Genomic DNA, 24,362 nt, shown 5'->3' on the forward strand with positions numbered 1-24,362 from the left:
AACATAAACTGGAGTTTTCGTCGTAAGACCACACAGACGGCCTCTCCAGGAACCAATGACCTCATAGTATTAATATAAACTTATAAAGGTCTGTAATGTGATCGTATTGTTTTTGCTCTTTTCAACATAAGGAAAACGAATCTTAATCGAAATACTAAAAAATGAATAATGCTTTAAATAATGAATAACCCTCAACTGTCATGTGACTTCGAAGTTACGAGAGTCTCCGTTAGAGGCGTAGTAGATGGCGTTTAGCGGAGGGTAGGTAAGCACCTATTCTCCTAGGAGCTGTAATGTATCTCGGTGGCGTCCGGTCTTATAATATTTAACCTATCGTCCTCAAACCAGTCGGGTAGGAAGCGCTTTCCGCGCCTCAGTAACGAAAATAAATCTTTTTCCTGCGTCTTCGGGAAAGGTGTTTCAATTGTTAAATGTAATGGGACAATAACTCCAGACGGATATGATTGGATATCATGCCATTTATTAAATCAGAGATATAATACACAAGCGATGAGTAACATTTATGTATAATTTATACAGTGTCTTTATTTCATTAATCTTAAATTCCTTGTAATTCTTTTATACAGATTGTCGCTAAAATTTCATAGCCCAATGGTGTTAAACGAATGTTACTGTACAGTTGGATATATAAATAATGAGTTTAGCCCATTCTCTCAATATTTTACGTCGACCTTCGGTGCAGGTCGAGCTATACAGGTACACGAAGAGAATAATCCAACAATTTTAATCCCGTGATTTCGATAGAAATTACTGTGTCGCCTCATAATTTCGGCGCAAACTGCAGACCTGAGAAAAATTACTATGTCGCATAGTAAAATTTATTTATCGGCTTAGGAAAACTTCTGTATCGACCTCGGGGAAGGCCCAATAACATGAACTGACCCAGATAGGAATTTTTAAAAAATTTCTAGCAATTTTTTATTTAATCTCAAATAAATAATGGTTGACCTTCAAATTTTATGGTGTTGTTTAGTAGATTTTATGAAGCCACATATCATTAATTACAAAATTGATTAAAAAATTTACGGTAGTGGTAGGAATTTTTATATGTGAGGAAAATACATTTCTGTTTTTTACCATTTTGCACCTCGATTTTAGTCACCGGTTCAGTAATTTTTCAGGCTTTTCTCTTCGTGTATAATCTATCGTTTTCACTCACCATGAAAAACATTTTCTCAGCGTGTACGATTCAGTAATAATACTTGTTGGGTTTTTGTTCCTCCAAAAAAACAATCAGTAGAATAATTTGTTTTCCTTGCGCGAGATCATTATTAATATTACAACTGTTGCCTACGTCTACTTACATCAAGGGTTGCATTTAAAACGCCAAATATCACAATCACGGTTATCATTTTTATCTACAGAATATACAAGTGTTTTTTTTTTTTCTTCAGTTGAAGGAAGAAATTTGATGGACTACCCAAATTATGTAACAATCGGTCCGTTTTTTGGGTAGAACACAATTTAATTATGTCAAGATAATTTTAGAGGAAAACTTGACGAGATCGAATGAAATAAGGGAAGTTGTTGGGAGGTAAATTAAAATTTTATTCTGGATTTTAATAATAATTCTTTCACTGGTGTCGTTGACGGGGATAGAGGAAACAATTTTCATTTGATAGAAATTAAAAAATAAAAATTAAAGTGTTAATTAAGTAATTTTGATGAAATAACAATGAAAATTGGATTAATTGTCTTCAAGTTTTCGAACGTGATTTTTTTGTTCATTATTTCTGAGTTAAATGTTATGAAAATTAATGATTTAATTGAACTCAACCGTTGTTTATTGATTTAAGTAAACGAGGAAATGATTGAGATTTTTTTTGGTGGAAAATTTGTGGAGTGAGATTTTTAGTATTTTTTAAATTTAGAATTAAATTTCACTCTTTTCAAGTTTTCGAAGAAGAAATATTTTTTTACTAAAAATTTGTCAACGGAATTTTTGTATCGAATGAGCCCAGTAGGGCATTAGTACGAAATTATTTTCCAATCATATTTCACTCAAAATAATTACTCATTATCCGCAAATACTGAATATTTGCGGATATAATACAAAAATCCGCAATAATACAAAATATGTAGAAAAAAACATTTTATTTGATGAACTCAATTTTCTACAAAAACTTGAAGACTTCTGGAGCAAAATCTGCAGAATTTTTTCAACTTCCCATGAGATTTGATTCCCATTAAATTTTTTAAACCAAAAAAAAATAGAAATTTCATTACACGAAGAGAAATATTCAGTCAGTACCAAAAAAAACTTAAAAAATATCCCCAATACATTTATCCGAGCTGCAATAGTTCTGGGACTTGCAATTAAACTTGACGAGGCCCAGACAACTTACAGGCCATTTCGAAATTATTCTCGTCCGTTCCCGCCAAAAAATATTTCAAAATTTCGCTCGTTTCTGAATTATCTAACGTTAATAGTTACGCAATTTTTCCTAAATATTTCTCTCCGTCAAATCAAAAAATTTCCCTTGAAAATATTCCATCCTCCAAATTCATCCCCTAGACCAACTAAAAAATTTACCATTCCACCCCTCCCCCTCTTAAAAAATCGAAACGTACGAAAGAAATAATTATTGCACTGACTTCGCGATGATTTTGCGGCAGATTTTCCCCGTCATTGGCCTTTTTCGCCGGCAGTATCGCGCGTAAAAATCCACCGGGATGAGAGACAGGTCGAGAGGGATGAAAATAGAAAATAAAAAGACCGGAATAAAACGGAACTTAAGGGAGGGGGTGAGGGTAGTATCAACGTTTTGAAAAAAAAGGGCTCGGTTTTCCCTCTCGTTCGGCAATTCCTCTCCGTCCAGAGGGGAATACCAACGGTAGCTCACCCTCACTGAACGCCCAGTGCACCCTCGCGCCCTACACAACGTAACCGCCCCTATAGTCCATGGCCACGCCTTCCACCCCCGTGCCTCATCTTTCCTCACGGTCCGTACTGCTGCTCCAGCTCACGTCTGAGCCTCTTGGCGGCTGTCTCACCGCTCGTCTCAGTCTCACCGTCACTGCACCCATCCTCATTCTCCCCAACTACCCCCTCAACCTCCTCCTGTCGTCTCTTGGCGGTTGCCATCTCGGCTGCATGTTTCTTCCTCCATTTGGTCCTTCTGTTTTGAAACCATACCTGAAATTACAAAAATTATACTTATTTAATTTATAATATAATTTAATTTATAATTTAGTTATCCACAGGTTCAGCGAAGATTGAAAAAAATCTCAGAGACCTGGGGGAACCCAAACGAAAGGAGAAGAGGAAAACTGGAGGGGAGGGGGAATTACTCAAATTTTCTAATCACAATTACTGGAATTTTTATAGTGGAACAGAACGTAGTTTTTTAGTTTTTTTTTTGAAAAATTGAAATTTGTCTTTGAATTTTTTCTGATGCCATTGGTGAAGACTAAAAATTGTATTCACTTAATTTTATTTTAATGTTGTTTTTAGGTGGAGATGGAGATTGTTAAGGGGATAAGGTACCGTTCATACACAACTGGTGCAGGTTTTTTGGTGAAAACTACTGTTTTGTTCGGTAAGCGAGTATTTTCATAAATTTTTGATATATAAAAATCAAATGCTATTTTTGTTTTGGAAGATAGTGTTTTTGTTAGGGTAAATAATGCCTCACTTATGTCTAATTGTTGTTCCTAAAACTACACTGAATTTTTATGGAACAGAGCGTAATTTTTCATTTATATTACATTAAAATTTAAGTTCATTTTGGAATTTTTTTGATGCGCGGATTTCGGATACTGTTTATCCATGCACCGCAGTAGGTAAGACCCGCGGAGGTCAGACACCGCGATTGAAAATTTATGGCTCAACTAGAAATCGCGTGTATTAAACCCAAAAAATCCCCTAAAAATCATCAAAAAAAAGAAAAAAATCCCCTGAAAAAACATTGAATATTTTAAACAGCTTGTGGAGGGTCTACGTGCCCTTCACTGATCAACCCCTAGGACATTCCACTCAAAAAACCTCAAATTTTATCGTTTAAATCGAAATCAATTTAAATCACGTGAATTAAACCCAAAAAAATCCCCTAAAAATCATCAAAACAAAGAAAAAAAATCCCCTGAGGCAACGGTGAGTGGTTTTAGGGAGTGGTGGAGGGGATAGGTGCCCTTCACACCTATAAAGCACGAGGGTACATACTGGGAGTGACTGTGTCCCCGCAACAATGTATTTAATTAACGTAACGGGCGTCAGGGGAGTCGCCACCGTACCGATTGCACCCACAAACCACCCCCTCCCCCCTATTTCCCCTTCACTCCTCCCCCTCATTTCGCTGTGTATACCGACAGCACTTTGCTTTCCCTCCCGTCATCCACCTCCCCCCTCCAACCCCAGAGTTTTCTCGATGGCCGACGCCACTCGGTCTTGCTTCACTAGCTCACCCAGTCCATACACTTCCTCTTGTACTGTAAAACCCCAACCCTCCACCCTCACCACCATCTTTTTCTCCTGTATTCAACCGCTCGACGCTTGCCGAGAGGTTGAATTAAAGATATAAGCGTTTCAGCTCGTCGAGAGCTAAACGGATTAAAAAGTAAACGGCTACTCGTAAAAGTTAATAGCTGCTCGGATGAAAATTAAAACACTCCGGTGAAGGAGAAAGCGGAGAGTGTATCCCTGGGCCTTTCTTCTAACAAAAGAATCGTGGGGCTGAGGGGAGGCGAGGGGGGTTAAGGATAGGGTAATCTGAGTATGAAGATTGGTGGGTTGGATTTTATTTTTTTAGTTGTTTATGATTGACAATGAGAGTGGAGTTTTATTTTCTGAATTATAATTTTTAGGGTTTTTTTAGATTTTCGGGGGTGGAAAGGGCGCAGAAAAATATGTGGCTTTGGAATGTGTTTGGGAAATCTTTGGAAGAATGTTTCGAATATTGTTCGATATTTTTAGTATTATTTAACTGATATTTTAATATTATTTAATTGATGATTTCGACCAGAGATAATTAATTTTTTAGATTTTTGAGTATTGAGAGTGCTTGATATGTGTGGACATAAATGAATCGTCTGTCTATAGGTGTTTTCAGACCATCTCAATATGTTATAATTTTTATAGTTTTTCTCTAAACAATATCGAAATGTTTAGAATTATTTTAATAAATAGAACCAGAAGAGAAACAGAAAGGAATTAATGAACAAGGACCTTTTGTCAAATGGGTCTAGAGTGTAAAATCTTTGGTCACTAAGAGTCAATTAATCTGGAGACATCATATCATAATATCATACCATCATACCATGACAATAATAAATAATTAAAGTTAATAGTTCAATAGTTTTTATATTATTAAAACAATTCCTATCATTATCCAATATCGAAGGATAATTTCCTTTCTGAATATTTCTAGTAAATCCTTTTAAGGACAATAAATTGTCAGGTTTGGGTTCATAATAATAATTAATAATAAATAATAATAATTAATGGGGCATATATGTATGCCCCAAAGAGAGAGGTTCTTCTGCGCACTTTTCTCGCGATTAATTACTCCAAATAAATTGATGAAGTTAATGTGAATTCTGGAAGCAGTTGAATAAGGTTTTCTCACACCCCCACCATCACACGACCCAGAGATTTGTGGCGTGGCCAGCTAATAACGTAGCTTGATGTATCGGGTTTACTGCGCGTTACTCGAAACACGAAACATCGTACCGCAACTGCGTCCCACATATATAAACACAAACACATAACCCACCCCTTCTGAAGAGCTGCGAATGCCGATGAGTGTGAGGGAGAGAAATGCGTACATATAGTCGTCCAATAGCCCGACCATACCGCGTCGACTGGGCGAAAATCCGTCGAGATTTATCGCCATTCTGAGAGTACTACTCGGCCAATGCGCTTCATCAACCTCAATTCAACCAGTGAAAAACTATTCAATGCAATATTGAGATTAATTGAATACCTCCGTCACTGTATTATGCAGAAATATTATAAATTTTGGTGACTAAAATTATTTAATCGATGTTATTAGAAGAAATTAATTGAGTCGACTGTCGCCAAATTTAATATAAAATGATTTTAAAAATATCTTGTACATAAATAATGATTTATAATAATTATAAATACATTATATATTATATTTTATGTGTATTATATTTAACACACAAGATATTGACCTACAAATATTGATAAAAAATTAGGAAATAATTAAACTAAACAAAGAATTCAATTTTAATTCAATTCAATATTTTCTATTTTTTATTTTTTATTTACTATTCGAATACGACTCTATATTTAATTATAAACTAAATGGAATAGTTCGGTAAAGGAACGTTTACACCTTACGATTTATTTTTCACAAAATTAAAACCAAAAAACTCCCAAACAAAAAATATTCAGCAAAAAAAATTCACCAAATGTTCCAAAAAAATTCCCACCAGTTCCATCAGATGTTCCCCAACCTCATTACGTATTTCCCCTCAATCAGGTACCAAATAATTAATTTTAACTGAATATTTTCAGCGCACTCCCCACTTTATAAAACCCCAACAGACTCTCACTATTCTTCATTCTCTTTTTCATCGAACTTGAGACCCCAATTAATTTCCCAACATTCAATCATCCATCAGATGACATCACCGAAACTGTACCGATTCCACTCATCCATCCCTTAATCCAGAAAAATAGTCCTCAAAGAGATCGCCTCTGGGTGTCAGCAGCCCCTGCGCTTCGGATTAAATGTGCGGTTTTTTTTTTACCCCAACTGCGTATTAGTTACGCACGCGTTGTCGTTTCTCGCCCGAAGGGGGTACCACCATCCCCTACAGCCACGCACTGCACCCCCCTACCCTACCACCCCCTAAAAACCGGTGCACAACTGTTAGATTTATTAAATCAAGATTATCTAAGCCCGTAACATTGCCCTCTAAAGCTGGAGTATAAAACCACGAGACCTCGAACGCTTTTAACGCGTATTTTGGCCGCACCCGCCCCTCACCCCCACCACTAAATTAGATAACAATCCGATCCCAATTGATAGTCGGTGGATTTATGTTGAATAAAAAAATTGCGCATATTGGGCGGTTTATTCATTTTTTATTTTGATTTTTAAAAATTTATTGCTATTGTTTCACTATCAGTGATTTATCTCGTGTTTTTTATGCCACAATTTTTTACACCCCCGGATTAATAAAAAGAGACAGGGAGGATAAAAGGTGCAGTGTGATGCATTTGAGTATTGAGGATATGGGTGACCGATGACCTGTGTTGAAATGACGTTTAAAGCGCACAGCAGGAGGGGGAGGAGGGGGTTGAAGCCTTTTCCGGATCGTTTCCCCATCGGTTTTTATTCCAACACCGTACGATTTCATTGCCATGGAACATAAATTCCTCAGGATGGAAAATATCGAGGGGATGAATATTTTTATGGGGTTTTTGTACAATTGTTGAGGGCAAATGGTCGATTTCCACGGTTAACAATGTGTTATTCTATTTTTTAAATCAATATTGAAGACGATACTGTCAAGTGTCTCAGATGAAATTTCTCTAGGGAATTTTTCGCGCAGTAAAAAAACGCGAAAGTTCTGTAAATAATTCGTAATGAGTTACGTAATTTTTAGGGAGGGTTATGGATTTTTTATTGAACTAATTATGACCAAAATTTACGAATCGATAAATTTTTCGTATCGTTCCGTAATTTTTACCGTGAAAAGTTACATCACCCCCTCAATTTTTCCAATCACTTTCGCAATCGGTAACTCTTCGTCATGTGTGAGTTTATATTTTCGTTACTGAGGCGCGGAAAGCGCTTCCTATCCGACTGGTTTGAGGACGATAGGTTAAATATTATAAGACCGGACGCCACCGAGATACATTACAGCTCCTAGGAGTATAGGTGCTTACCTACCCTCCGCTAAACGCCATCTACTACGCCTCTAACGGAGACTCTCGTAACTTCGGAGTGACATGACAGTTGAGGGTTATTCATTATTTAAAGCATTATTCATTTTTTAGTATTTCGATTAAGATTCGTTTTCCTTATGTGGAAAAGAGCAAAAACAATACGATCACATTACAGACCTTTATAAGTTTATATTAATACTATGAGGTCATTGGTTCCTGGAGAGGCCGTCTGTGTGGTCTTACGACGAAAACTCCAGTTTATGTTTATTAAATGATATAAAGAAATCTTTGTTCATGGAAAGAAAGAAAGCATGATGACGATACTTTGGTTTTTGAGATTTCAAGATCGTTTGTCAGTTCGTCGACTGCTCTCGAAGTGTCAACACATAATCATAAAATAAAACTGCTCTTACTTATATCGTATATTTTTCGTTAACCTGGCTTCCAATTAAAATCCAATACGTGGGAATTGAAAAATCGTTGAAGATTTCAAAATAATGAAGTTATCCCCGGATAGAGAAATTCGTCTAGCCCCGTTACAGTACAAAATGCGTAGGGGAATAAAAATTTTCCCGGATATAAAACTATAATATTGAGGGGATAACACGAATCGCTGAAGCCATTTGATCTCAGAAGCGGCTTGATCGTCTCGGCTTTTTCTCCTTCACCAGTGAACCTCGCGTTTTTTTTATATATCGTGCGGTGCGAGTGGTAGGTTTGGATACCGCCCTCTCGAATAGTAGGAGAGTGGAAACATATCGATATGGGGCGCCGCGACGAGAGCGGAATACAGAGAATCGTATTATCGCACGACTATACCTTCTGTCATTCACCTGCACACATATTCCATACAGCGTTATAACTTTCCACGCGTCTATACGTTATCCTTTGGTAGTGGGGTGGGAATCTGTGTGTATATATGATGTTGAAACGATCGATATATTCCAGTGAGAGGGCCACTCATTCTTTTTGGTGTTTTTCGCTGTTTTCGATTTATCTCTGCTCCGCTAGAATTATGATTCTGTTCTCACGAGAATAAATTTCAATTTAATATTTTCGAAACGATATTATACCTCGAAAGAAATTTCCGATAAAAGTCCGACCTCCAGGGGGTTAATCGAGGGAGGAAGGTTACTTTAATCCCAAAAATTACCCCTCCAAGTCTAATTTTTCCAGCTAAAATGCACCTAAAAGCGGTGGTTGTCATCTTGAATTTCCATAATTTCATCCACCAAAATATACAACAAACAAAACTACCCCCAAAACACAGAAAACGCAAAAGGAATAGATTTGCTCGAAACTCTAATCTCAAGAAAAACTCCGGAATTTTCCGGAAAGAAAAAAAAATCCTCACAACCCCAAATGACAAATTGAAATTCATGACACCCCTCGACATAATATCCACCTCATAAAAATCATCCCCCAATTAATAACCCCACCAACCTTCCATACAACCCATCGAATCCCGTAAAAATTTTCTCATTTTCACGAAAAATGATGTACCAATAATTGAAGAACGCAATGCGGACATTATGGAGTCAAGTGCATGAGGTGCACAAATGGGTGTATGCGAGACGAAAGTGGATGGGGGTAACACTGGAGACGAGCCTCGTATACCCGAATTCTCGTTCTCCAACAACCACTGGGTTTGTTGGGTTCGTGTGTGTGTGTGTGGTGTGTGGTGGAACCGGGTGAATGAAGGGAAACACCGCCTGCTGGCGTGATTTATCACACCACGGTATGCCACCCCCGTGCCATGCCATTTCCCAGTATACGTTATCCCACCATGATGATACATGTGGGAGGAAGAGGGTGGGAGGGTGAGGAAAATGGGAGGCTTGGGGAATGGCCGAGGAATATCACGTGCATACCTATAGCCGAAGGGAAACGTTAAAACGACGAGTAGAGGAGAGCTGGTTTGGAATTGTACCTCGAGTATTAATTGACGTCATCGATATTGGTATACGTCGACGAGCAGATTACCCCGCCGTAAACAACTGCCACCCCCTTTTACCTCCACCCGTTGCTCCTGCTCACCCTCTCAATATGGTCTTTGGTGTGGCGGGGGATGGGATTTTCACTTCCGTCACGGCACTTTGACACTCCCTAACTAGCCTCTCAGCTTGGAACATTAAATGGTGAGGGTGGGGGAGGAGGGGGTGAGACAGTGATTTCTGAATCTGTTTTTCGGGGTAAACGGTTGTTAAGGAGGACGTGTGCGCAGGACGATGTATTGTAGCTGGGATTTTCTGATTTGGGGAGGAAGAGTTAATTTGGGAAATGAGAGGGTTTTGAGTTGAGAAAAAATTAATCATGTGTAATGTATTATGTATGATGTGAGGTATATAATATATTATGTGGAATGCATTTGGTAGTGTACGTTATGTATTGTGTTAGTAGCGACGTGGCAAGAAGAGATGAGTGACCTTTGACTGTTGCAATTAGTTTTTTAAACTTATTATTTACTATTATAAATAAATAAATATATATATTGACTTTATTGCCGTTAGACGGTCCTCATTAGTCCAGAAGTGTAATCAGCCTTTCGACCATTTTACAGTCCGCCTTAGGCAGCCGTCTAGTCGATGGTCTCGAGTATCTGTGCCCAACGCGCAAATTCGTAGATTCCCTTGATACCGTCCCTGTCGACATGTATATCTGTGCAAGCGGGCCCGAAAACCTTCCATCTGACTTCATCGAGTCCGCTGCATCTTGTGCATAGGTGAAGAGGATCCTCCTCCGTTAACCCGCATCTATTGCTCAGGGGGTCAGTCCCTTTGCCTATTTTCGATAGGTACAGAGCCAGGGGCCAGTGTCCAGTGATAAACCCCACTATAGCTCGGAGCTTAGCCCTGTTTAGGCCCAACAGAGCTTCTGCAATCTTCCTAGTGGGTCTTTCCAAGAGGGATTTTGTGTGTCTGGCGCCCGTTTCCGAGTCCCATCTAACCACAATCCTCCTGTCCCCACGTTCCTTGACTAGGTCCTTCACAAAGTCAGTGTGCACGCCTACGTGCTCCACTTCCCTCCGAGAGGGCCTCCAGCACTCGTCTTTGGCTAGCTCATCGGCTTCAGATTATACAGATTATATAATATAATATATTATATATATTATCATATATATTATATAATCTGTAAAATGGCCGGAAGGCTGATTACATCTCTAGACTTATGAGGACCGTCTAACGGCAATAAAAATCAAGTATATAATCTATATTATATATTATATATTATATGCATTATATATTATAATAATAACATATAATACAAATATATAAATTAATTCTCGCGTTTATTAAAGAATTGATAACTTCCATTGGAAAATCCATTTTACTGTAAAAATGCTCGAAGCGTCACTGTGACGAGTTTTCGTATATCCTATGAAGGTAATCTCGGTCGCGTGAACGATGCTTTATATGGCCCTGAAGCGAATCGCACACTTTTCCAGGAGAAAATCCAAGGTAATTGAATATCCCTCCTCCTCCCCCCTCCCTTCTCGTGAGTTCCAGATATCCTTCACTTTTCTATCTCACTTCGTTAAAAATTTTTTTCACCCCACCCTTTGGGCATTTATACCTATATACATGTATATAAAACCGCGTGTCCGTCGCGCATTCGTTCGCTCATCCCCCTTTTTCACCATCACTCAAACCCAATGCAGACTTATAGCTTTCAATAAAAATGTAAATATGGCGGGCATGGAACGAGCCAATGACAGCGCAACACTGAGAGAAACGTGAGTGAGTGAGCGGAAAGAGGGAAATATGGGGGCTGGTGTGTGCGGTGGGTGGTTTTCAAACGGGGAAAAGCTGGGGGAGGGAGTTGGGAAATGAAAACGGGGTGAGCTATAGGGACATGGACAATACGACCACTGGATGGGCGGGGGTGGCGTCGCGGTTGCCAAGTTAGGGATGAGGGTGAATTCGTACATTTTTCTGTTGTTTTTTTTTTAATGTTGGAAAGATGATGAGGGTAAATCAATTGGATTGTCTTTTAGTGTTTTGGGAGCCGGAGTTTCGAAAGAATATTTTTTTCCGATGATAATTGACGTCTGACCTTCACTTTGAAGAGAAACGATATTAAATATTCATAATTTAGAATTGAAAGAATTAAAAAATAAAATGATTCTCAAAGAGTTCTCTCTTGTTAACATATTTTTAAACAACAATTGTCTTTTAAAAATTTTTTTGGGGTCACCAGGGAGGTTTTTCGAAGATTTTTTCATGATTCTTCTGAGGATCTATGATAAATCTCTCTTGAGAATGCTTGATATGTGTGAACAAAAATGAATCATCTGTCTATAGCTGTTTTCAGTCCATCTCAGTGTGTTATAATTTTCATAATTTTTCTCTAAACAATATCAAAATGTTTAGAATGATTTTAATAAATAAAACCAGAGAAGAATTAATGAACAAGAGTCTTTTGCCAAATGGGTCTAGAGTGTCAAATCTTTGGTCACTGAGAGTCAGTCGATAATAGTTAAATCGTTTTTATATTATTGAGACAATCCCCATCCACAATCCAAGATTCTCAAATAGATAAATATTTTTCTACTCAGAATTGTAAATGTTTGACTGACCTTGACTTGTGACTCAGACATTCCTAATGCATATGCCAACTTGGCCCTCTCGGGCCCAGCGAGATATTTGGTCTGTTCAAACGTTTTTTCTAACGCAAAAATTTGCTGTCCACTGAAGGTCGGCCTCGTGTGCTTTTTCTTCCCATTATCGTGATCACTACCAGCTCCACCCGCTGCTCCTGCCATAGATTGTTGACATCCCAGCTGCTGTGATACTGAATGACAGAATATTAACGATTAATTAAACGAAGAAAAGTAGTCTCCATATTTTGGCATTTTAATCTTTAACATTATGAAGAAGAGAATTCATAAAAATCGTGGAAAATCAGGACGCCACGATGGTTGTTACGAGACAGATAATAATCCAGTAGTGTTGGAAATGTGCTAATTAAAAAAAATGTAATTACGCCAGCAGTTGGGCGAAAGAGGGTTGGTTTGCTTACAAAAGTTGTGGAGAAAGCTTGTGTACGATAAAAGTGAGAAGGAATTCAACGTTGGATTAAGCTGTAGTGGCCAAGTGGGAGCCCTGGGAGAATATGCCTCCATAAAATCCTTGTAACGTTGTTATAGGAGCTCAGGAATATTTGCGGGGTAGTATAATAAACTCGGTATTTTTCATCCACAATATCTTCTGTATTTTTGACTGAATAGTCGAGTTGGAAAATATCTGTTTTTGAAATATCCCTGAAAATATTAAACGAAATAAAAAGTCTGAAAAATTAATTTCTCACAGACTTTTCTCACTGCAATAGCAATTGCTATTGTTTAGGGTCCGGTATAGCAATTGCTATACCGGACCCTAAAATATTGGAATATAATATCTTTTACTCACACATAAAAGATCCTATCAATACTGTGCCATCAATTTGAAGATCTATCATTTTTTATTTAAGGTTAAATGAAAAATTGATGAAAATCTTGTAAAAAGATTCATTTCCTAATGAAGGGGGAGAGGGTGTAGGAGTCTGGAGGGATGAAAAATTGCTCGGAAGGGGAGGAGAGTCCTGGTAAATTGAAAATAGTACCAAAATCTAGAGCTCTATATATTTATTAACATTATATTTTTTTTATTAAATCGCGATTTTTCAATTCTAAACAAATAATTATTTTTTTTAGTACATTAATTAGTTCATTCATAAATCATATTGACTTAAAAATTGATGTGCACGGCAATTAATTTATTTAAAAACCGAATCAAAAGAAATATTAATCACGAGACACGCAATGCATCCACTGACTCACTAACAATTTTCTATTTTTTCATTAACAATTGAAGACAATTGAACAAATTTTCCCCCAAAATCGTCTTCTGAAAAATGTCAAACTATTTCATCTTCAAAATTCCACCAGAACTCAACATCTCATCCACAAATAACGTTTTCAACAGCTTAAATAATTTACATTATTTATCCATTACTAAACAATGTTTAAATAATGCCAATAACGTTGATCACTCACGATTGATGGGAATTTTTCACTCTCAATTAGATTCAGAATTGAATGATGAAAATTTGAAATGTATTCAAATCTTCTCAATTTGAAAATTCAACTCAACATGAAAAATAAAATCATAAATTCCCCATCCATTTGATACTTCACTCGCACGTGCTACTGCTATCAAGGTTTTACCATTCTGAATATAAAGGGATCAAGAAAAACAGAGATTAATTCGTTCATAACGTTTGAATCGCGATAAATATTCAATAAAAGATGAATAACGGTTACAATATCCATGTAATTATTTATAATTGATGAGAGGTTATCCGCATGAAAATTAAACGTAAAAGCCCTCGATGGCCACGATACGTTGAACTCGCGGGGGAATGGGGGGAGGGGACGTGTGATAATGTATTCCTACCAAAAGCACATTATGTATTCGCCCAGTCTACTACATTTATATCCGCAATTTGTGGCAGGACAATTTACGCTCATGAACTGTTCACTCCGAAGGATTTAGTCGAACCATTTGGTGCTCTCAGAGTGGATCTATAACTTGATTCTCTATTGGCAATCAACCCCCACCCCCTCCCCATGAGAACAGTGGACAGAAGTCAATGATTGAACTGGTAATTGGGGATCAATCGGTTTATTGGATTGCTAAATATTTAATTATTTACGTGATTTGAATGAGGATTGGTGGAAAAAAATTTCTGTGTCGAGGATTTTTTGGAAATCTTTGGAAGGGTCGTTGGAAGATCTTTGGGGGATTTAAGATTTTGAGGCGATGTTGAGAAATTCTTTGGAGAATTTTTGGAAGACGATTATGGGCTGGAGATATGTTTGAAGGAGAGCTTCTGCTGAATATTTTTTTGGAAGAAAAATTTCGAACATTTTGGGAAGATAGTGTCTTATAAATGGACGAAATAATTTTTTAGGGTCACTGGGGAGATCTTCTGGGGGTCTTTCGATGAATTTTCAGTGGTAATACCCCAAGACTGATATCCGATTAATTTTGAAGGTCGAGGATTCCAATTTCAAGGAATTAAATGTGTAGCATTTCACGTCATGTGGTATGATCCACAAAATGCAGAGAATTGTTTCCAAATTGTGGCTTTCGTCTTCACCGTATTATCAGGAACATTTTTAAAATTTTTTTAATCAATAATCTCCAAGGATTCTCCTCCAAATCAGCTCATGTCGAGGTAAAGTCTCTGAACTTGATTTTTTCTAATGACACTTTTGGGGTTTGAAACGCGTACAAATTGTTCATCAGATATTTTCATTGCTCAGCAACAAACAGGAAAATATTCGAAAAATATGCGAAGTAAAACCGTTTTACTTGTACCACGTGACGGGAAATGCCACCATTTGATTGGTTGAAATTGAGATGAAAAAAATAATCTGAAGAATTTTGGAAGATTTTTAGTGAAAAATAATTTTTCTATATCAGAAGACATTTAAAGATTAACATTTCGATTATGAGACATTTTTAAAAAATATTCTTATACATAATTTTATCCAAATTTGTTTAAATCTTCCATTGACAATATAAATTTATTTTTTAAGGGCAACAACTATTTTCCGTTGGATTATTTTTCTTTTGTTGCAATGACCTTTCGAAAATTCGTCAAACGTTTCATTTTTTCATGATCATTCGTTTCAAGATCATCCAAATCACGAAAGCTCACGCGAGAAAATGAATTAATCCGAAATACGGTCATCTGCAATTAAGACCTGAATACAGTTGAGTCTAATGTGGGCAGTTCTGTGTGTGTGTGCGGCCCTGGTGGGACTTTAATTTAATAAAGCAATTTGTAACGGAATACGGAACGAGGCAATAATGGCCAGTCGGCGGAGAGGGTTCTAACGAGCTGCTTACCACATCCTAGGCGCATATATATTCCTGGGTATCTCCAAACCCTGTCGGGATGTCCTTTTTAGCTCTACCAAATGCGTTCAATGTCTTTTGCCCGGGAATTGTATTCTATTGTGCGACTGCTGCGAGGGGATGCGAATCTATCAAGTCTTCATCAAATTTATCTACAATAAACTTTTTATTCAGATGCAGAACCCAATAGAACTCTCTAATCAAACTAAATTGAAATTCTTTTCTTAATAATCAAAGAATTTTTTCGTAAATGTTCCTCAAAACAACTAAACTGAACAATGACTTGACCCAGATTTAATATTATAATGATAAACAATTCATATAAATGTCCACTACTTATGGAAGATGAAATATCTGTGAATATCGAGCTTTATGTGGTCAGAAATGCTTGAATAATAATAATAATAATAACAATGATGAAACCAGTAAAACGAGTAGTGTAAGACAGAGAGAAATATTCAGAAAAAATAACGAGAAAAATTTCCTATTTTTGCAGAAATTCTGTTGATTAATTAATTAATTAAGAAAAAAAATCTGAAGTGTCGAGTGAATTTTTAGGTACATTATCGAGGATATTGAGAGTGCTTGATATGTGTGGACAAAAATGAATCGTCTGTATATAGCTGTTTTCAGTCCTTCTCAGTATGTTATAGTTTTTATAATTTTTCTCTAAATAATATCGAAATGTTTAGAATGTTTTTAATAAATAGAACCAGAGAAGAAACAGAAAGGAATTAATGAACAAGGGCCTTTTGTCAAATGGGTCTAGAGTGTGATCTTTGGTCACTAGGAGTCAGTTGATCTGGAGACATCATACCATAATATCATACCATCATACCATGGCGGTAATAAATAATTAAAGTTAATAGTTAAATCGTTTTTATATTATTGAGACAATCCCTATCCATAATCCAATAGAGGGAAACACAAAATTGTAACGTAATTGTTCCCGACGAACTAATAATTCAATCGATTATTATCGATTTATTACACTATCACATAATCGTAATCATACACTTATCAAACACTCGATCTTGACTTCAACGCGCGTCAAATTTTCCTGATGAAATATTTTAGTGCTCCTCCTGTCCATCACTTCTCCCTCATTTTCCATAATTTTCCAAAACTCCCCCCTCACCTTTACCTGTAAAAAAGCTCGTAATTTTTTTACGAAGAACGAAAGCACAAATGACCCGACCAATTCCTCCTAAATTGATTGTGTACTCATTTATTTCGCGGTATAAACAATAATTTCTCCACCTGAAAATATTATTTATTTATTGAACTCGATGACAGCGTTTGCAACGTAAAAAAATAAGATAAACAGTTATGTGAGTGGATCGAACGGTGGAAAATTAAATCGCCGACCAGAAGCTGTGGAGCAGTCGCGTCAGCAAGTCCAGAGTCATAACACGATTCTGTCGAGGATATCAAAGTGCGAAGCAGGGGTGGAATGAAGAAGAAGAGATGATAGTTTTATATCCGTGTATCCACGAGCGTTTATGCTCGACGAGAGGGAGGAAGAGTTTTATAGATGGATTCCATGGGTGTATAAGGGCATAAATAGCCAGCTCCCGTGGCGATCGTTCCGGCCTCACGAGGCACATCCAGGATGAGAGGCACTACCTCCACGAGGATAAAATATATAACTCGAAACGTATCATCCACGTGTGCTGAACTATGTATTCCTCACTCATACTGTCTCTGTTTCTCTGGTACATTAGGTATCTGAGTCTCTATATCGTTGGATTTTGATGGATAGTCTTGGGTCAGGTATTACCAAGTTTATTCGCGTTTTAATCTGACCACAACATAACTCGTCATTCACTCGTGTTTCACAAATTCAAAATAACTTTAAAATTGATGAATCAATAAATGTTGAGTATTATTATTTTATTTTTTTAATTATCTAGTTGTTCTGCGAGAAAGAGAAAGAGAGAGGGTTTTTTTTGCTTTTTCTTTTTTATTATTTAAAGTGCTGATAACTGTACATAAGATTTATTTATACTTTCGATTTAATGCCAAATTGTTAACTTACAGGACTTTAAATATTGAAAAATTATTTTTATATAATTTAAGTCTGTTTCGTTTGCAAATTACTGCATGGAAATAAATTATTTTTTCCAAAGATCCGTTTACGTCGGAGAAGTATTTATTTTTCAAAATTGTATTTTGAGGTGGGTTTAAATTACGACAATTATATTACGCTAGAGGATGAGTATTTTCTATGTGACACTGACTCAGTTTTATTAATAATTATTTTGTTTTTCTAAATTTTTGATTGTCTTGAGGAAAGAATTTTGATGAATTATTTAAGGCTCATAATTATTGCAGGAGTTCACTCAAAGTTATAATGAACATGATCATGTGGTAGAACAATATAATTAATGTCAATTTAAACATAATTAAAATTGTCATGGAATTACTGGATTTTAGAAATAAAGGATTGCATGGATAAATAAATATTTCGATGAAGTAAATGGTCAGTTGGCATAAAATAATTCAAAGTAATTAGCAGTTTTTTCTTATAGTTTGTTGCTTGTGCTAGGAAATGGGGAATTCGGAAATAAATCGTCTACTGAGGGAGAGAGAGGGTTGAAAGAATTTTTTTCAAATGAAGAAAGTGTTGCAGTTGGGTTATCCATATTGTAAATTTTTTTGATTCAATTTGAGGTCAAATTATCCAATAGAAAATGAATTTAATATAAATAATAATTACCGCTATATCAACGATAACAGGAAATGTCTAATTAGTTAATAATTATGTGTATTTTTACGTTATACTGAAACTTAAAGTTCCATGAAAAATTCTAGAATTCAAGTGATTTTGAAAATATAAAATATATTTTAAAGAACAACCGAAGACAATCGAGTGACAATTAATAAAAATATAAATTAAGAATTGAAAATCAAATTCCAAATTTATCAAACGATTTTCCAGTCATTTGTTAATCACGATTGATCCGCTTCTAATTTTTATTTGCAATTTTAATTAGGCCATCGTTAATAATATTGAAATGAATTTCTATCCATCGAAAAATTTGAACATATTGAATAAAACGGCTCATAATATTCAATGCGATCAGGGATCCGACGGCGAACAGAGGGCGTCACCCGTTGGCGTTCAGCACCCCCTTGTTCTCGGGGAAAAAGAAAAACCCGAGGGGTTTTTTTTCCACTGTTGAAAAAAAATTCACCACCACGATAAGCTCAATCACCCCTCCGCGGTCATGCACACATGTGGCGTACGAAGAGATGAAGAACTTACATCTTTGGATTTTTCTTTTTATCTGTTGGGGTGGATGTTGATGGTTTTCGATGATCGTGTGGACGATTTCATTCAATTCAACCTGATTTTCCTCCTCCATTGATGGAACGAGGGGGAAAATCAACGCAATTGCCTTTCGATACGTCGAAGCGTCAAATAGGATAAAACGTTCCCGGGAGAATATTAATATTAAATTTAAAAATTATTCCGTGAACATTCCGGAAAAACTCGGAAGTTGAATTTATTCCGACTAAACGATACAAAATGCAGAGATAAATAAATAATTCTAATCACTACATTTTTTTTATTGATTTTCACTGCTAAATCACAAGAAATTCCTCAAATTGTGGGAATTTTTTCGATATTTAAGACCGATTTTTTATTATTATTATGAAAAATATAATTATAGGTTCGCGTATTATCAAAGTCTTAAAATTAATGTTTAATAATAAATTTATGACCGACGGCGAGAGCTGTGGGATTGAATTACAGAATTGAATCAAGATATCGTGCACTAAAATCTAAATAAAATAGAAATTTTCGTGTTAAATACTAATTAAAGTGTTTAATCAGTTTTTCATTCCGAATTCAGGACAATTTTGATTTCACTCAGACGTTTTTTAATATTGTTATTGACAATGCTTGATATGTGTGGACAAAAATGAATCTATCTATAGCTGTTTTTCAGTTCACCTCAGTATGTTATAGTTTTTATAATTTTTCTCCAAACAATATCGAAATGTTTAGAATGTTTTTAATAAATAAAACCAGAGAAGAAACAGAAAGGAATTAATGAACAAGGGTCTTTTGTCAAATGGGTCTAGACTGCCAAATCTTTGGTAATTAAAAGTCAATTGATCTGGAGACATCAGACCATAATATCACACCATCATCCCACGACGATAATAAATAATTAAAGTTGATAATTAAATCGTTTTTATATTATTGAGACAATCCCTATCCATAATCCAATAATTATCCCCAAACTATCCGCGAATTTTACCTATTAATTGTTGTTTATAATTTTTTTTCCAATTTTTAATGACAAAAACCGATGCGTTAGCACATGGAACAACTGTGGATTTGAATTCTTCTATTCCCGGGAATATTTTTCCTCATCTCTACCAATCCGCCACATGTGGCACACCGTCGGCATGATCTATGCTTTTGGAGAGGGTGGGGAAGTAGGGAAGTGAGGGCGTCTCAGTGTCACGTGTTGCCGTGCAATTTCGGTACGATTTACACGCGGTTTCATGGTTGTCTTAATCCCCCAATGTACACATTCAGTTTCTTGTCTTACAAGAAATCGCCCCCGCCCTTTTCTCCAGAAGACTGGAATTGAGAAAGAAAATGTACTCACATGAGTGCAACCTGGCCCGCCACGCTAGAGGATCGCTGACGAGTCCCTGAAGACCGGGCCAATAAACCGCGGGATGACGGGCCTCTGTCCTCTGCTGAAACTGCCCGAGACCTGAAAGAAACTCTGCAATAAAATCTGGCTTGTAAAACACTCGACAGTCATCAAGTTGTTGAAATAAAATATGGAGGAGTCTAATCACGGGTGGACCTGGGGTGAACAGGAGATTGACGAGATTGGAGAGATTCAACAGTCAGAATCAATCAGAGGAACCTGGTAATCATGACCCGATGATGATGTGCTGATCTATCGGTGTTGCTCTAACAGGAGATGACGATGACAGTCGGCCAACAGTCGGCCGACTGTCGGCCAACATTGGCCAAATGTCGGCCGACTGTCGGCCATTCATCATCTCCTGTTAGGATGGTTCACTAGATTCTGAATTGGATAAATGGGTGAAAAGGTATGGAAGCTATGGACACTTTGATGATCATCATCATCGCTGATTGTCATTGGGATCAAGCGCATCAGGATCTAGGATTACGAATAAAGGAAGCAGTGGCTTAGACGAGGATTCTTGGTAGGAGATACCAGGAAGTCTCACGGAACCGTTCCAAGAAGTTCCGGTCGTGTTCCAGTGGTGGAGGGACTTGTCATGATGGGAACCTGGAGAGTCAAAGACTCCACGGAGAGAGAATCTGAAAAATTACTGTGCCGGGTACCAGAATCGAGGCTCTATATGAAATTTACTAAACAGCACTATTTGAGGGTCAATAAAAAATCGATAGGAATTTTTTAAAAATTCCTATCTGGGTCAGTTCATTTTATTGGGCCTCTTTTAATTTTTCCTGTGCGACTCAACAATTTTTTGGTAACTCATTGCGATTGGTTAAGGATGAGCGCCGAATGTTGGCAACTTTGAATTTTTATGAAGTCGATATACAAGTTTTTCTAAGACGATAAAGTTTACTATGCGGCATAGTAATTTTTGTCACGCCTGGAGTGTGTGTCAAGATAGTAAGACAACACTAATCATACGATCAAAAATTGTCAGATTTTTCTCTCCGGAAAAGGTCAAGAACGTTCAATTCGACTCAGGTTGTACCGGAGACGATCATTATTAGCTAATTATTGATTGATTGATCCAACGTGTGGAATCATATTTAGGAAAGCCGAACGCAAGAATCTCTTCTCTTCGGAACTGAAAGACAAAAAGTTGGATGACAAGAATTCAGCTGAAGGTGGCATTTAATTTGTTGGCATTCTAAAGGCATTCAATCCCTCAGAATTTATCTAACTCCCAAAAATGATCATGTGATATTGTCATATGATTTCGGAAAGACAGTCCCACACTTTTTGAATAGCCAACTTGGCAAAGTTCCAGCTGCGTAACCTCAGCGACGTGGGATTCCTGTCTGCCATCACCGAATCATAGAGTTCAACATGACCAAAAATGTATTATCTGGTTAACAGGTAACCAGGGGTTCACTTGAGAGGAGGAAAAGGAAATAAGGCCCCTCAATGCTGAATTCATCTCCCAAGGAATGATCACTTGGTGATCCGGAGCCAACTCTACCCTCCGTCCAACTCCATTCGTTAAAACTTCATCATCATCATCTTCCTATCACCGTAACAATTCTCTGTCATTTTTTTCCAAATCCCCATCACTCATATCTTGCAGACAATTCAACATCAGTGAAACCCTACCCGTAGATGCGGTGAATCCCGCATGCATAGCATATCTCGGAGCCGTGAGATGCTGTGGATGAGTTGATGCTGGTGCCAATGCATGTGCAGCAGATACTGGTGCCTGTGGATGTGCAGCAGCTGGTCTTGACAGAATATTATCAATACCATGTGGATTACTACCGACGGACGTAATCGACGTAGCTGGACTATGCTTTCCACTCCCAGTAGGTGACGATTGTCCCTGTGGTGGTGTTGATACAGTACCACCCGGCAAATGCATCTGCTGCTGCCTCTGCAGTCCCTGCTGCACCTGAAGATGCTGATTCTGCTGATGACTCCTCTCAGCCATCGAGTGCAATGCAGCCAACGGCTGACTCCCCAGCATTCCTCCAGCACCAGCACTGAGATTCAGAAACTGTAGAACATGCGGTGATGCTGCTGCATGAAAATCATGGAGCCATGGTGGTCTTGGTGGTGGTGGTGAATGACTTGATGCTGGTGGTGGTGAACATGATCCCAGGGATGAACCAGCTGATGAACTCCTATCACCAGCATCAATGTGACCATTACGACGATGTGAATCACTAAGCGATGACATACTGTCAATCAGTAATCCAGTGCCAACGAGCTGAGACGTATCCTTCAATCTTTCGGTCTCTGTAGCACCGCTGTCACGGATTTCCTCAGCACTAGTCACGGAGCACACCATCTCGCTACGCGCATAATAATTTCAAATGAAATTTGTCACCAGATCAATTGCAGAACTTTTTATTAACTCGACTGACTAAAGAAGACAACTACGAGTGACAGTCCAACTGTCAATGGGGATGCTACCACGAGTTTACAATCAAATCCTTTGGCAATTCAACCGCAATGTCATCGCATCAACTTGTCACCAAATTACCCAATCCCAGACGATCTGGAGATCTAGACTCCTCGTAATTATCAACAAACTATTTGGATTCGTGATTACCACGACCACCTTTAGGTCCCGACAAATCAACTTGTTAATTATATATCCAATCGCAGAATCACTTCACCATCATCCACTTGAACTGTTACGATTCATATCAATATGTTCCTATTCACTTCACAATTGATGTCCTTGATGGTTATTGAGAGTTTGGTTTTTAGGTGCTCGTGGCTGGACAACACTGAGTCGAATGTTCAGGATCGTTTGCATCCTTGGTGAGATGATATTTCCTCCCCCTTCTCTCACCCCTCTCTCTCTTCAGTTTAGTTGAGTGAGTCTGTTTTCCATCTCCCCCTTCTGCTCTTCCTTCTACCAACCAAAGACTCAATCTATCTCACTTCCCTCAACTGCTGGAAGAGTAGGCGTTACCAGTCTGGGAATACCACATTCTGGTGAATAGAAAAGGGGGGAAAGAAGATCATTTCTCTCTCTTTCTATCATCTCTTGGTCCATTTGACGGGGTGGAGGGGGGGGGGGAGAGAATGGATTCTGGTTGTGTTGGGGTGACCATCTACTACAGTAGGCGTGGCCAACGTGAAATCCCATTGGTGGGGAAAATATCCTGCTACACCGGAAGTTCTCAATTCGCTTCACATTGGGCGTGTCCTCTCAATCTCGCGTTAGCTTCTTGTTAAGCGTCTTTCATTGTGTGTTTAAACTCGTAATTTATGATCCCGACTGAATAAAACAAGAGACGCGCCCGTACACCCACCACTACCCAGTGGAACCGCTTTCCAACGGGGATGAGGTAAATGGGCAACTCTCGGACCTCTTTGTGGGTGGGTGGGCGGTGTGGAGGGGTAGGGGTGGGGTGAGGGAGGGAGGGAGATATGTGCGCACACTCCGACGGGGTTTACTACTTTTGGCTGAATGCGAGAGGGTAAAGTGATTCTAACGGGCTGGACATGGCTAGTGGGTATCTACTTAGGATGTTATGGATGAATTGGTCTGGGGGGTGGGGAATTTTTGAAGATGAACCGGTGATTTGGTCGGTCGGAGGTCTATTTTGAGGGGAGAGTCACTCGGGGAGGAAATTTTTTTTTTTGGATATTCGTTTATAGGGGAATTTATTTTTTGATTTTTTTATTTATGGAGGGGAGTAATTAGGGGAGGATTCTGGTCGAGTTTGAAGTGTCAGTTGTGGTTCTGGAATATGATTAGGGTGGTAATTACCTGGAGATAAGTCCTGCAGTTATTGTGGGCGTTGGATGATAATGATTTGTCGAAATTGTTATTGTGGAAAATATTGGAAATTTTTAAAAACGAAATAATGATTAGTGGAGTTCGTT

The 24,362-nt window shown here is 37.7% G+C and overlaps 1 protein-coding gene across 1 annotated transcript; it reads right to left on the bottom strand.

Moving 5' to 3' along the window:
• Window positions 1-459: 459 nt before the first annotated feature.
• On the bottom strand, window positions 460-23,432 carry LOC135167980 (homeobox protein Nkx-6.2). The gene is made up of 4 exons (XM_064131746.1): window positions 22,119-23,432; window positions 20,415-20,525; window positions 12,459-12,673; window positions 460-3,157 (listed from the first exon to the last, which is right to left on the bottom strand). Exons 1-4 carry the CDS (start codon window positions 22,807-22,809, stop codon window positions 2,960-2,962), a joined length of 1,215 nt encoding a protein of 404 aa, XP_063987816.1. The 5' UTR covers window positions 22,810-23,432; the 3' UTR covers window positions 460-2,959.
• Between the last annotated feature and the right edge of the window lie 930 nt (window positions 23,433-24,362).

The sequence above is a fragment of the Diachasmimorpha longicaudata genome, chromosome 12, assembly GCF_034640455.1.
Source record: "Diachasmimorpha longicaudata isolate KC_UGA_2023 chromosome 12, iyDiaLong2, whole genome shotgun sequence".
Taxonomy (NCBI): Eukaryota; Metazoa; Arthropoda; class Insecta; order Hymenoptera; family Braconidae; genus Diachasmimorpha; species Diachasmimorpha longicaudata.